This window comes from Plasmodium falciparum (assembly GCF_000002765.6).
Source record: "Plasmodium falciparum 3D7 genome assembly, chromosome: 2".
In the NCBI taxonomy this organism is placed as follows: Eukaryota; Apicomplexa; class Aconoidasida; order Haemosporida; family Plasmodiidae; genus Plasmodium; species Plasmodium falciparum.
Genome location: NC_037280.1, coordinates 640,001 through 655,000, shown reverse-complemented (window position 1 = coordinate 655,000; position 15,000 = coordinate 640,001). Strand labels below are relative to the sequence as shown.

At 21.9% G+C, this 15,000-nt stretch overlaps 5 protein-coding genes across 5 annotated transcripts in view; 3 read left to right on the top strand and 2 right to left on the bottom strand.

Moving 5' to 3' along the window:
- PF3D7_0215900 (palmitoyltransferase DHHC11, putative) overlaps positions 1-83 on the top strand; it is a gene marked incomplete at both ends in the record, with an annotated part of 1,923 nt that extends 1,840 nt beyond the window's left edge. Inside the window, one exon of the mRNA XM_001349628.2 lies at positions 35-83. Coding sequence (XP_001349664.2) covers positions 35-83 — 49 coding nt within the window. The remainder of the gene's footprint in view (positions 1-34) is intronic.
- Positions 84-1,638: 1,555 nt separating this feature from the next.
- PF3D7_0215800 (origin recognition complex subunit 5) lies at positions 1,639-4,338 on the top strand (the record flags this gene model as incomplete). Its single annotated transcript, XM_001349627.1, has 1 exon — positions 1,639-4,338. One exon carries the CDS (start codon positions 1,639-1,641, stop codon positions 4,336-4,338), a length of 2,700 nt encoding a protein of 899 aa, XP_001349663.1.
- A 577-nt stretch (positions 4,339-4,915) lies between these two features.
- PF3D7_0215700 (DNA-directed RNA polymerase II subunit RPB2, putative) lies at positions 4,916-9,072 on the bottom strand (the record flags this gene model as incomplete). Its single annotated transcript, XM_001349626.2, has 2 exons — positions 4,916-8,886; positions 9,021-9,072. 2 exons carry the CDS (start codon positions 9,070-9,072, stop codon positions 4,916-4,918), a joined length of 4,023 nt encoding a protein of 1,340 aa, XP_001349662.2.
- A 1,611-nt stretch (positions 9,073-10,683) lies between these two features.
- Positions 10,684-11,895, top strand: PF3D7_0215600 (conserved Plasmodium protein, unknown function; the record flags this gene model as incomplete). Its single annotated transcript, XM_001349625.1, has 1 exon — positions 10,684-11,895. The coding sequence occupies one exon, from the start codon at positions 10,684-10,686 to the stop codon at positions 11,893-11,895; it is 1,212 nt and encodes a 403-aa protein (XP_001349661.1).
- A 411-nt stretch (positions 11,896-12,306) lies between these two features.
- Positions 12,307-14,601, bottom strand: PF3D7_0215500 (conserved Plasmodium protein, unknown function; the record flags this gene model as incomplete). Its single annotated transcript, XM_001349624.1, has 1 exon — positions 12,307-14,601. One exon carries the CDS (start codon positions 14,599-14,601, stop codon positions 12,307-12,309), a length of 2,295 nt encoding a protein of 764 aa, XP_001349660.1.
- Positions 14,602-15,000: the final 399 nt, after the last annotated feature.

The following is a 15,000-nucleotide window of genomic DNA, read 5'->3' as shown; positions in this document are numbered from 1 at the left end:
TTTTTTTCTATGTATGGGTATATCTTTCCTTCAGGTTTTTACCAGTAGATAAAAAACTAAAGAAAGAATGTTTTAATAAATGAGATTTTTGTTTGTAATGAATACGAATGAGATGTTATTTTAAAAAAAAATAAATAATGGAACTGCTATTATATTTTATTTCATTTTTTTTATTTTATTTTTATACACACATGTTTTAATGTTCAGCACAATTTATTAGTTTGATTAGGAGTAATATATTATATATATATATATATATATATATATATATATATATATATTTCTTTATTTATTTAATTACTAAATGATTATTTTATTTTATTTTATTTTATTTTTTTTTGTCTTTATAATATTATTTGTTTTTACTTATAATAATTATTATAATTTTCAATAATATTTTCATTTCTATTTTATATTTTATATTTAATTTAAATTTTTTTTTTTTTTTTTTTTTTTTTTTTTTTTTTTTATGTTGTGTTTGTCTCAAATGATACACATCACCTTAGTTTCCATTCTTATATTATTTTATTTTATTTTATGTTATTATTTTTTTGTTTTTATCTAATCATTATATTTGTATAATTTCACTTATCATTGATCCTTTTTATATATTTTTAATTATTTTATTTTTGCCTTTTCTCATTATAAAGAACTTATATATATATATTATTTAAATTAAAACATTTTGATGAATATCTTAACAAAAAAAAAAAAAAAAAAAAAAGAAAAAGGAAAGAAGGAAATAAATAAATAAATAAATAAAGAATAAAAAGAAAAAAACAACAAAAAAAAAGAGCGACCTAACAAACAAATAAAAAAAAAAACAAAAAAAAAAATTTTAATTTAACATAATATAAAAAATTAGCACGTTTATATAAGTGAAAAATTTGAAACTTGAAACATATAAGGAAAAAATATTTTTTTAATATTTATCAAGACATATGTTATTTAGATTCCTATAATTATATATATATATTTATATATATATACACATTTGAGGGATAAAAAATATTTATTATATTATAATAATACTATTCATTCTGATATGAACATATATTATATATATATATGACTTAAAATAAAGATACCCTAAATTTTATAAATTTCTTAAGGTAACAATAAGAACCTTAAACAAATTAGTATATATATTATATATGAGTATTATTGTTATATATATGTTTTTTTAATAGTACAAAATTTTTAACTTAATCTTTATATATATATATATATATATATATATGATGGCCTTAATTTCTTTTATTTTTTATTTTTTATTTTTTATCTTTTTTTTTTTTTTTTTTTTTTTTTTTTGGTTCATTGTTAGTCTTATTTCTATTTAATTTATATTTGTATTTTTAATATTTTAATATTAATATAGGATTATTTTTTTTATTTTTATTTTTATTTTATTTATTTATTTTTTTTTTTGGCTAAAGGGAAATATATTATACTATTATATATATATAACATATTCTAATTATACAATTAATAATACTATTCTTCATTTTTTTTATTATTTTATTTTTATTTTTATTTTATTTATTTTTTTTGTGTGTATTTGTGTGTGTTCAGGGTTTAAAGTTCAATTTTTATTTTTCGGAATCGTGAAAATGTAATATAAGAAAAAAAACTAACAAAATGTATAAAATAAAAAATAACGAGAGTGATATTAATTCCGATGATTGTAATGAAACAGCGCAGGAATGTATATATGGATTCAGTTCTCCAAAAAAGAGTAGAAAGGAATCACCAATTTTTGTGCAGAATAATGATGACACCTGTAGTAGTAACAATATTTATGAAAAGAAAACATGCAGTAATACTAGCGCAAGCAGTGTAAAAAAATATGACAAAAAAGAACAAAGCTTATGTTCTGATATAAATAATTACAACAAAGTGAATATTGAAGGATTAAAAATAAATGAAAGGAATTATGATAGGATAAATAATTCTGAAGAAGAAACAAACATTAACGATGATAATAATGATGATAATAATGGTGATTATGATGATGATAATAATAGTGATGATGATGATGATAATGATGATAATAATAACAATGATGATAATAATAATGATGATGATGAAGATGTTGACGATTTTGAAGATATAAAAGAAAATGATGAATATAAAGATCCTACTTATTCAGATATCTATAAAGAAGCAAAAAAATGCAATATACGTTGTGAAAATATTATGAACAGTTCGGTTAATAAGAAGAATTTAGAAGAAATAAATGAATCGGATCCCCTGAACAGTTCAGATAATAGTATGACTTCATCATCAGAAGAAAGTTGTTCTGAGGAATCAGATAAAGAATCAGATAAAGAATCAGATAAAGATGGAAATTTATATGATGAGGAATTGAATGAAATAATAGAAGAAGGATATTTTAAAGAATTAATACCAGCTATACCACATGACATATTACAAGCATATATATCTTGTTTAAAAATATGTGGTTTTGAAAGACAAGTACAATTACATAGATTAATAAATTTATTAGGTGATTTACGCGATCCAATATCGGTAATACAAATATTAGGTTTACCTGGTATGGGAAAAACAAAAGTAGTAAAAAATTTTATAAAATTAACAAATGTACCTTTTGCTTATGTGAATTGTTTAATGGCAGTTTATCAATCTGGTAGATCAGCAAAAAATGTAATTTATCATACTATTTTAAAAGATTTAAGTATAAATCTTCTTAATGAATTTAATGAGTATAAAAAAATAAATAATATAACAAATTATTCTTACGACCCAACAAAATTAGTTCCTAATCATGTTTCAAATACAGATAATTTTTTTAGTATATTACATAAGCTTCTTTCTTTTAAGCCAGAAGATATTCTAAATAATAAAAGAACCACAGAAAATATTAGGAGCCCTTCTAATAGTAATAATAATAAAAAAAAAAAAAAGGAACAAAATGATAGCACAGGTAAAAATTCGAAAGAGGAATGTAACAATAATGAGGATGATGATGATGATAATAATAAAAACAACTTCAATAATAATAATAGTAATAATGTTAGATTTAATTCAAATACGAATTATTATAAAGATAAATTATATGATAGATCAGTTGTATTTATATTAGATAATATAAGATATTTAGTTAGGACACATCCTGATTTATTTTATGCTTTAACAAGAATACATGAATATATTAAAGGTCCATATAATGATGTTACAAAAGCAAATAAAACCACAAGAGGTTTATGTATAATATTAATTAATAGATCTCCATTACCTGATGAAATATTCGATGGATTACCGCAACCCCCAACTGTTTGGTTTGATTCATATACATCTGAAATGTGTAAAAATATATTATATCGATTATATAATTCTATGTGCTTTGAATCTTTATTAACATATAATGATAAAGATTTAAAGATTTATTATGTAAAACATAATAAAAATGAATTTCTTATCAAAAGAAATGATGTGATCTTAGAAAATGATGTAATATATGATATATGGTGTAGATATGTAGATTATATTATTAATGTTTCTTATAAAGATTATAAAAGTGATTTTCATGAATTATTATTTATATGTTCACATATGTGGCCATTATTTATTAAACCAATATTAGATGGAGTATTAGAACCCATAGTAGAAAATATGAATGCATTACAAAGAAATATAGATACACATATTCGTGTTGCTACATATAATCATTCTAGTCATTTTACTTTTGAATTAATCGATTCAGTTTTCTTAAATGAAAATAATTTAAAAAATAAAATTGATTTATCTTTTTATTCTAAAATTTTATTAGTAGGAGCTTATCTAGCTTCAAGAAATTTACCCTTAACAGATAAAAGATTTTTCAATGCAACAGTAAAAGGCGGGGCATTTACATTACCAAAAAAAAGAAAAGGAAAAAATAAAAATGAATCTATTTTAACATTATTAAGTAAATCCATACCTAAAAATTTTACATTTATTAGATGGTTATGTTTAACAGATTGTTTATTAGTTTGCTTTTTTGATGAACAATTAATATTAAATAGTTTAATATGTCAACAAATTAATACATTAATACAATTAGGTTTTATTTCTTTCTCTTCACCTAATAATTTGTCATGTCTAGTTAGAAATAGCTTAATGAATGGAGTACAATGGAGTGGTTATTGTGGTAGTGCTCTTCTAAATACAACAACGAATTTTTCATCATTAACTAATAATATATTTTGTGAAACTAATAACTCGATGACTTATGAATCTTTAGATCCCTACACCAAGTTGGTTATTCAAGTACCAGAGGAAACTATAAGAAACATATCGAAGGAGATGAAAATACCTCTAGATGAGTTGATAATATAAAAAAATAAACAAAACAAAACAAAATAAAACAAAAATACCATACAATAATGATCAAAATGACGTCTTAATTTAAATATTATATTAAGTTTCAAGATTGGAAAAGGCATCAAAATGAAATACTTCTTTCAAATAGTGTATATGAATTCAGAAATATAAGAATTAAAGCACAAATGTATTTCTTTCCATTTTTTTTTTTTTTTTTTTTTTATTTTTATATATACTAATAATTAAATTAATTTTTTAATTTAAACTTATTAAAAAAAAATTTTTAATTTCGTTCACGTTATTTTTAAAAAGGAAAAAAATAAATATATATAAATATATATATATTATAATTTTAATTAAAAATGATATGAAAATACAAAAAATTTTTAAGTGAAAATAAAATTCCACAAGATATATACAAAAATGAGTACATACATACACATATATATATATATATATATATATATATATATATATATGTGTATATATTTATGTTTATGTTTATATTTATCCTTTTTTTTAGTGATTTTATTTTATTTTATTTTATTTCATTTTATTTTATTTTTCATTTACTATTATTTAATTATTATTTTTATACATCTTCTAGAACGAGTTTTGGGTAGATAGCCATTGTCATCAATTCCTGGAATAACAATTTACATGCATATGGTAAATAAATTTGTGATATGTTTGTTTTACTATTACAAACAGTACATTCATAAGCATTTTTGTTAATATCAGCAATACAACATAAACCACAATTATCACATACATGTACACGATATGCATCACTTTCTTCAAATAATCTTTCTTTTAACATTTTTGCAGATCCATGTGATATCATACAATCTCTTTCCATTTCTCCAAATCTTAAACCACCATCTCTTGATCGTCCTTCTGTTGGTTGTCTTGTAATCATAGTTAATGGTCCTCTACTTCTTGCATGTATTTTATCTTCAACCATATGTTTTAATCTTTGATAATAAGTTGGTCCAATAAATATTTTGGACTTTAACATTCTTCCGTTATGTCCATTATATAACATTTCATTTCCATATTTTTCATAACCAAGATTATGTAATTTTTGTGAGATCTCTTGAACAGTTATTTTAGAAAAAGGGGTAGCATCTCCTTCTCCTCCTTCAATGGCTGCAACTTTTCCTGTTAAGCATTCAACCAGATGTCCAATAGTCATACGAGAAGGTACTGCATGTGGGTTCATAATAATATCAGGAAAAATACCAAGCGAACTAAAAGGCATATCTTCTGTTCTATATGTAATACCAATAGTACCCTTTTGACCATGTCTACTAGCGAATTTATCACCAATTTGTGGTATACGTACAGAACGAACTTTAACCTTTGCAAATTTATTTCCTCTACTATTTGATGATAACATAACAGTATCTATTACACCATTTTCATTGGATCTTAAGCTTAAAGAACAATCCTTTTTATATTGTTTTAACACATTTGTGGAACTTATAGTTAATGTAGGAATTTCTGTATCATCTTTTGTACTACTAACTATTGTAGTACCATATTTAGTATTACTATTTGAGCTCCCTGCTGTTTGACCACTACTAAATATCGTGGTACTGGATGGGGTTGAGGAAGTAACACTAGCAGCACCATGAAGTGAATAATTATTACTACTACTATTAATATTAATATTATTATTATTATTATATGTGTTGTTTATAGGTGAATCTGGTAATGTATCTAACACGTTTGATGATCCTATATTTGATGAAAAGGAAAGATTACTACTTATACTACTTCGAATATTACTCATATTACTCATATTACTCATATTATTCATATTATTATTACTATTATTACTATTATTATTAGATATCGAATCCTTATTATATATTTGAATACTACTACTTGATGTATTCCTCTTTTCAATTATTATGTCATCTTCGTCATCAATATTTGGTGATACTTTTCCAATTATTATATCATCTCCCAAAACACGAATTCCTGGAGCTATTAATCCATCATCATCCAATTTTGTATAATCACCTCTTTTTAAATTTTTAACCACTCGCACCGATGGTTTTTCAAAAGATTCAATAATTAAACTACCTTGTTGCTTCTCTTCACTCGTATAAGTACGATAAAATACACTTCTAAATAAACCACGATCTATAGAAGATTGGTTCATAATCAAACTATCTTCTTGGTTATAACCTGTATAACACATAATAGCAACGATTGCATTAATACCTGCTGGAAGCTCTCTAAAACGTAAATATTCCATTACCTTTGTACAGACTAATGGTTTCTGAGGATAATATAATAAATGAGCTAATGTATCTAATCTAATATTAAAATTTGTTACATATATTCCCATAGCTTGTTTCCCCATAGCACTTTGATATGTATTACGAGGACTTTGATTATGATCACTAAAAGGAATGATTGATGCACAAACACCTAATATTAATGATGGATGTATTTCACAATGAGTAAAATTATTATAATAACCTGTTCCTGTTTTTAAATCATCAATAAACATACTTATCATAGTTGTTTCTTCTTCTTCACAATCAATATATTCAATAATACCTTCTTGTATAAGATAATCCCAATTATATGTTTCTGGATATTTTTCAATATTATTAACATGCTCTTTTGTTAATTTTAATTTATTTTCACCATTCACATTTTTAACAACATATAAAGGTCTCATAGCTCGACCAGAATCAGTAAAAATTTTTATTTCTTTACTATTAACATCTCTTACTATAGAAGCTTCAGGTGATATATCACATCGTCTCCTTAATTCATATAATGTTTCTATTAAATTATCGATTTGATTAAAGCATCCAACCCATTTCCCATTTAAAAATAACTTCACTTTTTCTTTCATTAGTTCAGGAGGTACTTCATCTAATGATTCTAATCCCCATTCTGTTAAAAATTCATATATATTATTTGTTGATGTTCCAACACTTATATCACACATTAAGGACAAATTTTTTACTAAACCAACGGATTGTCCTTCTGGTGTTTCAAATGGACAAATCATACCCCAATGTGTATTATGTAATTGTCTAGGCTTCGCCATTTTCCCTTCTCTACCTAAGGGTGTATTTAATCGTCTTAAATGTGATAAACATGAAGAATATGTTAATCTATTTAAAACCTGTGCAACCCCTGTTCTTATAACTTTTCCGTCTTTATCCTTTCCCCAATTTCCAGTAGCTAGCTGATATTGCATGCCTTGTGTAATTTGTGAACAGCTACGTATAGCACCAGCAACATCGAAAGGTTTATTATTATCAATTTGTCTTTGTAAAACTCTTCTAACATCTTTAGCCATTTTTCTAAAATAAGTAGAAAAACTACTAGCCATTAATGGTCCAGCAATATCTAATCTTTTTTTACCGAAATGATCCCGATCATCCTCTTTAATTCTACCTAATTCAGCTAATAATAATCTATTAATCATATATCCAATAAAATATGATTTTTTACTTTCGACACCAGGATGAGTACCCATATGTGGTAATACTTCTTTACGTAATAATTCTTTAGCATATAAAATTCTTTTTTCTCTGGAGGCTCCAACGGTTGGTCCTCTTTTTCCAATGAAATCTAAACAAACATCTTGTGTTGGATACTCTATACATTCTTCTAAGGTTTCTCTTAAAGCATTAATCATTAGTTTATCATTAAAATCATATACTATTCTTTGTAAAATATCACGATCCGATGTACAACCTAAAGCCCTAAATAATATACCTACAGATATTTCTGTTCTAATATAAGGTAACGTAGCAACTAATTGCCCACCTGATTTATTACTACCATATTGTGAACCACCACTTCTTGTTTTCATTTTTACAGAAAACCCTGAAGTAGCTTGTGAACGTTCCATTTGTGATCTAATTTCAGCAACCCATCCAAATTTAGAAGGTTGTTTTTTTTTAAAGACATAAATAAAATTATTAGCCATTCTTTCTTGTGCAACAAGAACTTTTTCACCACCATTCACAATAAAATAACCACCTTGATCATAAGAACATTCACCCATATCAGCAATTTCATTCTCTGGTAATCCTTTTGTCCAACAAAACATAGATTTAAGCATTAATGGTATTCTACCTAAATTTATTCTTTCATATATAAACTTTTCTTTCAAAACAGGTTTCTTTGTAACCTCATCAATAATATAAGTCGACTGTTCAATATCAATATATATTGCCGATGAATAAGTTAAATTCCTTAATCGGGCTTCTTGGGGCCATAAATTCTTATTAGATAAATTCTTCTCATCATAAAAAGGTCTATCTAAAGATAGCTGACCAAATTTTAAAGAATATATTATATTATCATTCTCATCTCTGTCTGTCCTATATTGGGGTTGTGGTCTTATTTCTATCTTGGGATGCTCATCGATAATTTCTTGCATACGGTATTCAATAAAATCATTGTAGCTTTCAATCTGTTGATTCACCAAACCGTGACTTCCAAAAAATGATCCAATCACAACCCAGCTGTCATCTTCTGTAATCTGTTCATTAGGGTTCTTATCATTATCGCTTAATTGTTCTAAAAAATTGTGACATAAAAATAAAATAAAATAATAAATATATAGTATATACATATATATATATATATGTATATATTAACTCATATCCTATTCCTTATATAAACTGACTCATTTTGTTCATTTTTATTTGTACCTGTTTTTACAAAATCGTTCGTAAAATATGGAGCTTCAATCTTTACAGCCATTTTATATATTATTCTCTCTCTTTCTCACAAAAAAAAAAAAAAAAAAAATATAGCCTATGATATATATAAATATATTATATATATATATTTATTTATTATTTTCTTTTTTCTTTCTTTTTTTTTTTTTTTAATATAATATCCTATTTACAGAATTAAGGAGAGAAAAAAAAAGAAGAAACAGAAAAAAACATATTTTTTATAAAAAAAACAAAATATATATATATATATATATATTATTATATATACATATAACTGTTCGGTTAAAATATATATTTATAATATCACATGTTAAAATATACATATATAATATATTATATATAAAATCAAAACATTCTTATTCCTTTTTCCTTTGATTATCATCATTTTAATATCTTTATATTAACAAAAAATACATATTTTTTTTCTTCTCTACATTTTAATAAAAGAAGAAAAAAAAAAAAAATTACATATATATATATATATATATATATATATATGATATACATTTGAAGGTATAAAATTATTACTATTTCTAATTTACTCTTTTATTTTAAAACAGATATATTATTCAATGAAAAAAAAAAAAAAATATATATACATATATATATATATATATATATATATATATATATATATATTGAACATATTATTATATATTTATTTATATGAATTACTTTTTATTATGAAACATAATTTTGGGGATATACATAATTGTATTGCTAAAAGAAATATATCTATATGAATTTACTACATATATATGTAAAATATATAAAATGTACATATATTATATATATATATATATATATTTTTTTTTTTTTTTTTTTTTTTTTTTTGAAATATGTACTATATAAAATGAGAGGCCAGTACATTTTATATATAATATATATATAAATACTTCATAATTAAATAAATAAATTAAATGTATATATATATATTTATAATATTTAAAAAAAATATATATATTATATATAAATATATATTTATATATATATATATATAATTAATATACATTTATAAATTAAGATAACGTACATATAATAATATAAACATGATTAAGGGAAAAATATAAAATAATATAACACCCTTATATATATGTTTTTATTTTATATGTAATTTTTTAGAAAGTTTATAAAAAAAAAGTATAATTATCAATGTATAAATTATACAAATAATACATACATACATATATATATATATATATATATATATATTTTACATATAAATTTTTAATCATGTGCTATATGTTTTAGAACACAATAAATCCCCTATATGTATATTTTATATATACATATTTTTTATTTTTTACTTTTTATTTTGACAAGTTCTTGTTTTGTATTTAATAATTCCATATGTAACCTTCCATTTTAATATCCATATTATTTATTATTTTATTTTTTTTGTGATATATATATATATATATATATATATATATGTTTTTTTTTTTTTTTTTTTTGTTTGTCCTAATATATATAGAAATACTTTAATGTCTACATTTTTTTTGTTTTTTCCCAAGACTGTAATATAAATGTATGGAAAACACATCGTATATAAGAAAGTAAAAATATACACATATTAAAATATTATTAAATTAAATGTTATAATTTACCGTATTCTATATTTTTATTTTGTAAAATGGATAAAAATACATTAAAAAGAAGAAGTAGGCTTCTTCAAAAAAATGAAGCACGCATGAGTATGTTATTAGGAAGAAATCTGGATGACGAAATTTCAAAGGAAAAAAAAGAAAGTAATAAAAATGATAAACATAAAAAAAATGACCAACATAAGAAAAATGATAAATCTAATCAAAATGGCGAAGATAATCAAAATGGCGAAGATAATCAAAATGACGAATCTAATCAAAATGACGAACATAAAAAAAATGATGAACATAAAAAAAATGATGAACATAATCAAAATGACGAACATAATCAAAATGACGAACATAATCAAAATGACGAACATAATCAAAATGATGAACATAATCAAAATGACGAACATAATCAAAATGACGAACATAATCAAAATGACGAACATAATCAAAATGACGAATCTAATCAAAATGATAAAAATAGAAAGGAAATACCCCCAAAAGAGGAAAAGGATAAAGAGAATAATCCAAGTGTCGTTATGGAAAATAATAATAATATAAGAAAGGACCAAGATAATAAAACTAGTGAACATAAAAGTTCAACTAATATATATAATAAAGATAAAAATAATGATTATAATAAATTGTTAGATAAAGATGATAATAATAATAACAATAAAAATATTAATAAAAATGATGAAAATGATTTTACAAGCATAAATAATGATATACCTAATAAAAATAAAATAACATCTCAATTTATTATTACGAAACATGAAAAATTACATTTTATCATATTAATAATTTTATGTATCTTTATAAGTATTTTTAAAGTATATTATAATAATAAAAATAATTTAATTTATAAAAAAAAAAAAAAAGGAAATAATAATTTAAATATTGTTCAGATGATTTTTTTCAACTTTATAAATTCACCCAATTTTTTTTTTTCCTTTTCTGTTTTTTATAATATACTTTTTTTGTTAATTATTATGTTAATGTATATAAAAAAAAATAACATAACACGAAAAAGGATTCAAGATTTTTTTGTAAATATGAAAAATAAATTGAATAATCAAAATGAACACGTTTTTTATTTTATAAATAATGCAGTTTTGTGTATCCTTTTTATGGGCCGAATATTTAAATCATATATAATTTCTATGTTTTTAATAAATTTGTTTCACGATATTTTGCATAATTATTTAATAGGTGTGTCCATGTTACAACCCCAGAAGGTAGTATTATTATGACATGCCTTTCATATGTATGTATATATGTATATATCTATGTATTTATGTATATATATATATATATATATATCTATGTATTTATGTATATATTTATGTATTTATGTATATATCTATATATCTATATATCTATGTATTTATGTATATATGTTTATATGTATGTATTTTTCTTTGTTATATTTTAAAACTTGAAAAAAAAAAAAAAAAAAATTAAATAATATAAATAAGTAAATATATATACATGTACCTATTGTATATATATCATATATAAATATTTTTCCATATCATATAATGAAAAGAAAAAAATCGGATAGACAATAATTAAAATAAAACACGCACATATATATATATATATATATATTTTTTTTTTTTTTTTTTTTTTTTTTTAATGTACCCATGGGCACATAGGTCCTATTAAGTATCCTTAAATTTGAGGTCATAAAATTTTTGAGCTATGGTCTCATGATATACATAAGCTTTATTTCTTCTGTAATTTTCAAAAACATCGTTTGTATTATTAGGAGCTGAATAAATATCCATATAATTTAATGAATTATAATTTTGTGTTTCACTCCAATTTTGTGAATTTTCTATAGCTATTTGATTAAAATTAACATTTTTACTTTTTTTTCTTTTTTTATTTTTACACAATTTGTTTGTATCTACCAATAGATCAAGCATGTTATCATCTAATATTTCTAATGATGAAAAGGTTGTATTGGTATCACTGGAGAAATAATTTTCATCTTTTTTTTCGTATTCAAAATTATTATCTTTTATATTATTATTATTATTATCATTTCCATTTCCATTTCCATTTCCATTTCCATTTCCATTTCCATTTCCATTTCCATTTCCATTTCCATTTCCATTTCCATTTCCATTTCCATTTCCATTTCCATTTCCATTTCCATTTCCATTTCCATTTCCATTTCCATTTCCATTTCCATTTCCATTATCATTATCATTATTTCTATGTTTTGTATTTTTTTTTTTTCCTTTTTTGTGTTCACCTGTTAATTTTTTATAACTTTCATATACATCATTTATATCATTCGTATCTGATATATCCGTACTTTGCACCTCCTCATTATTTAATATAAAAGATAACTCGTCATAAAATTCGTCTATTTTTTCATTCATTTTTTGTGATACATGAACAGAAGGTGGAGTTTGATAAGCATAAGATGTATCGATAGGTGTATAAGGTATTAAGGGATTTTGTAATTTCTTTACTTTTTTAGATATCATTTTTAATATTGTAGCTAAAAAACCAACCGTAATATTTTCTGGATTCTTCCATGTATCTTTATATTCCATAGAATGATTTATGTTGATGTTAGAATTAAAGTTATGTTTAAAATCATCTATATGTTCTTGTCTATTATTATCATAAGAACTTAAACCTTTAAAAGAATCATTTGTGTTAAACGTTTGTAAGGTACCTGGAGGAGGTGGAGGAGGATTATAGTTGTTCGGATGTACATTATTATATTTTATGTTATTTGGAGGAGGACCACTCGGAGGGGGGGGTATTTTATTGTTTTTATGCTTTTGATAATTTGTATATAAATAATAATTATTATAATAATTATGATTACGATTATTATGATTACTATGATTACTATGATTATTATGATTATTATGATTATTATGATTATTATGATTACTATGATTATTATGATTAATATGATTATTATGATTACTATGATTATTATGATTATTATGATGATTATTATAAAGTGGCCCCTCATAATTTTTTATATTTTCATCTGTTCTATTATCATAATGAAATATATTTAATAATTCTTTCGTTTCTTGCATATCATTTATTAAAAGTTTTTTCCATACATGAACCATTTGTAATAAATCATTTATTATATTTTTATCTTTATAATACGCACATGTATACCCATCTTGTATTATTAAGTTCATATATTTTTTAAATTCTTTTAAAATATCCATTTTATTATTTAACATTAAATATTGTAACAATTCATCATAAAAATGTATTAAATTCATTTTGTTTTTAAAAATTACACATTTTAATATCCTATTATAAAATAATAAAGATATTATTTTACAACTATTAAAATTATAATTACACATATTTACAATACATTCTTTCATATTATTTAATGTTGTTATTTCTTGACACTCTTCGCAATCATTAAATATTCTCTCTAACATTTTTTTTTCTTCGACATTTAAAGGATCATTCACATGTTTATCATTTAAATTTTCACAAATTTCATCATCATCATCATTTTTTGTAATGTTTACTTTATTTTGAATGTTTGACACATTGTTATAGCACCTATCTTCATAATTAGTACAATAATAATTTGGGTTGTACATATTGTTATTATTATTATTATTATTATTATTATTATTATCACTATTATTATTATGGTATGTCGTATTACTACCATATTTATCACCATGGTTATTATATTTTATATCGTATCCGGATATATATTCATCCTTATTATTATAGTTATGCTTTGTGTATGTGTTACCATTTTTATTATTAACAATGTGGGGAAAATTACTTGATGGTGGCATATATTTTTTCTTTTTGGTTTTTATATCTGTCATCATATTGTTTAAATTATTATAATAATTCTGATCATATGAATACTTATCATCATATCCATCATACGAAAATTTATTTTTTTGAACATTTGGATGATCTTCTTTATCCCTCATGGTTGTAGGGAAAATATTTTATTATTATTTTAAATATATTATTTATATATATAGGAATATATATTCTTATTAACTTTATTATATATATATATATATATATATATTTCAAACAAAACACCAATTAAAAAAAAAAAAATAAATAAGAAGAAGAATAAATACACATAATAAACTTATTTATTTTTAAAATAAACTTTCAATCATTTTATTATTTTTTTTATATCACAGTTTCTTAATCAGAAAATATAATTACATATGATCATACTACATCATTATTTTTTAATTATCAACATACTCTTAAATAAGTAATCAAAGAAAAAGAAGTTGGTCTTATATATATTATATATTAACAAAAATATTTATATAAGATTATATTTGAAATAGATTTAAATCGAAATACTT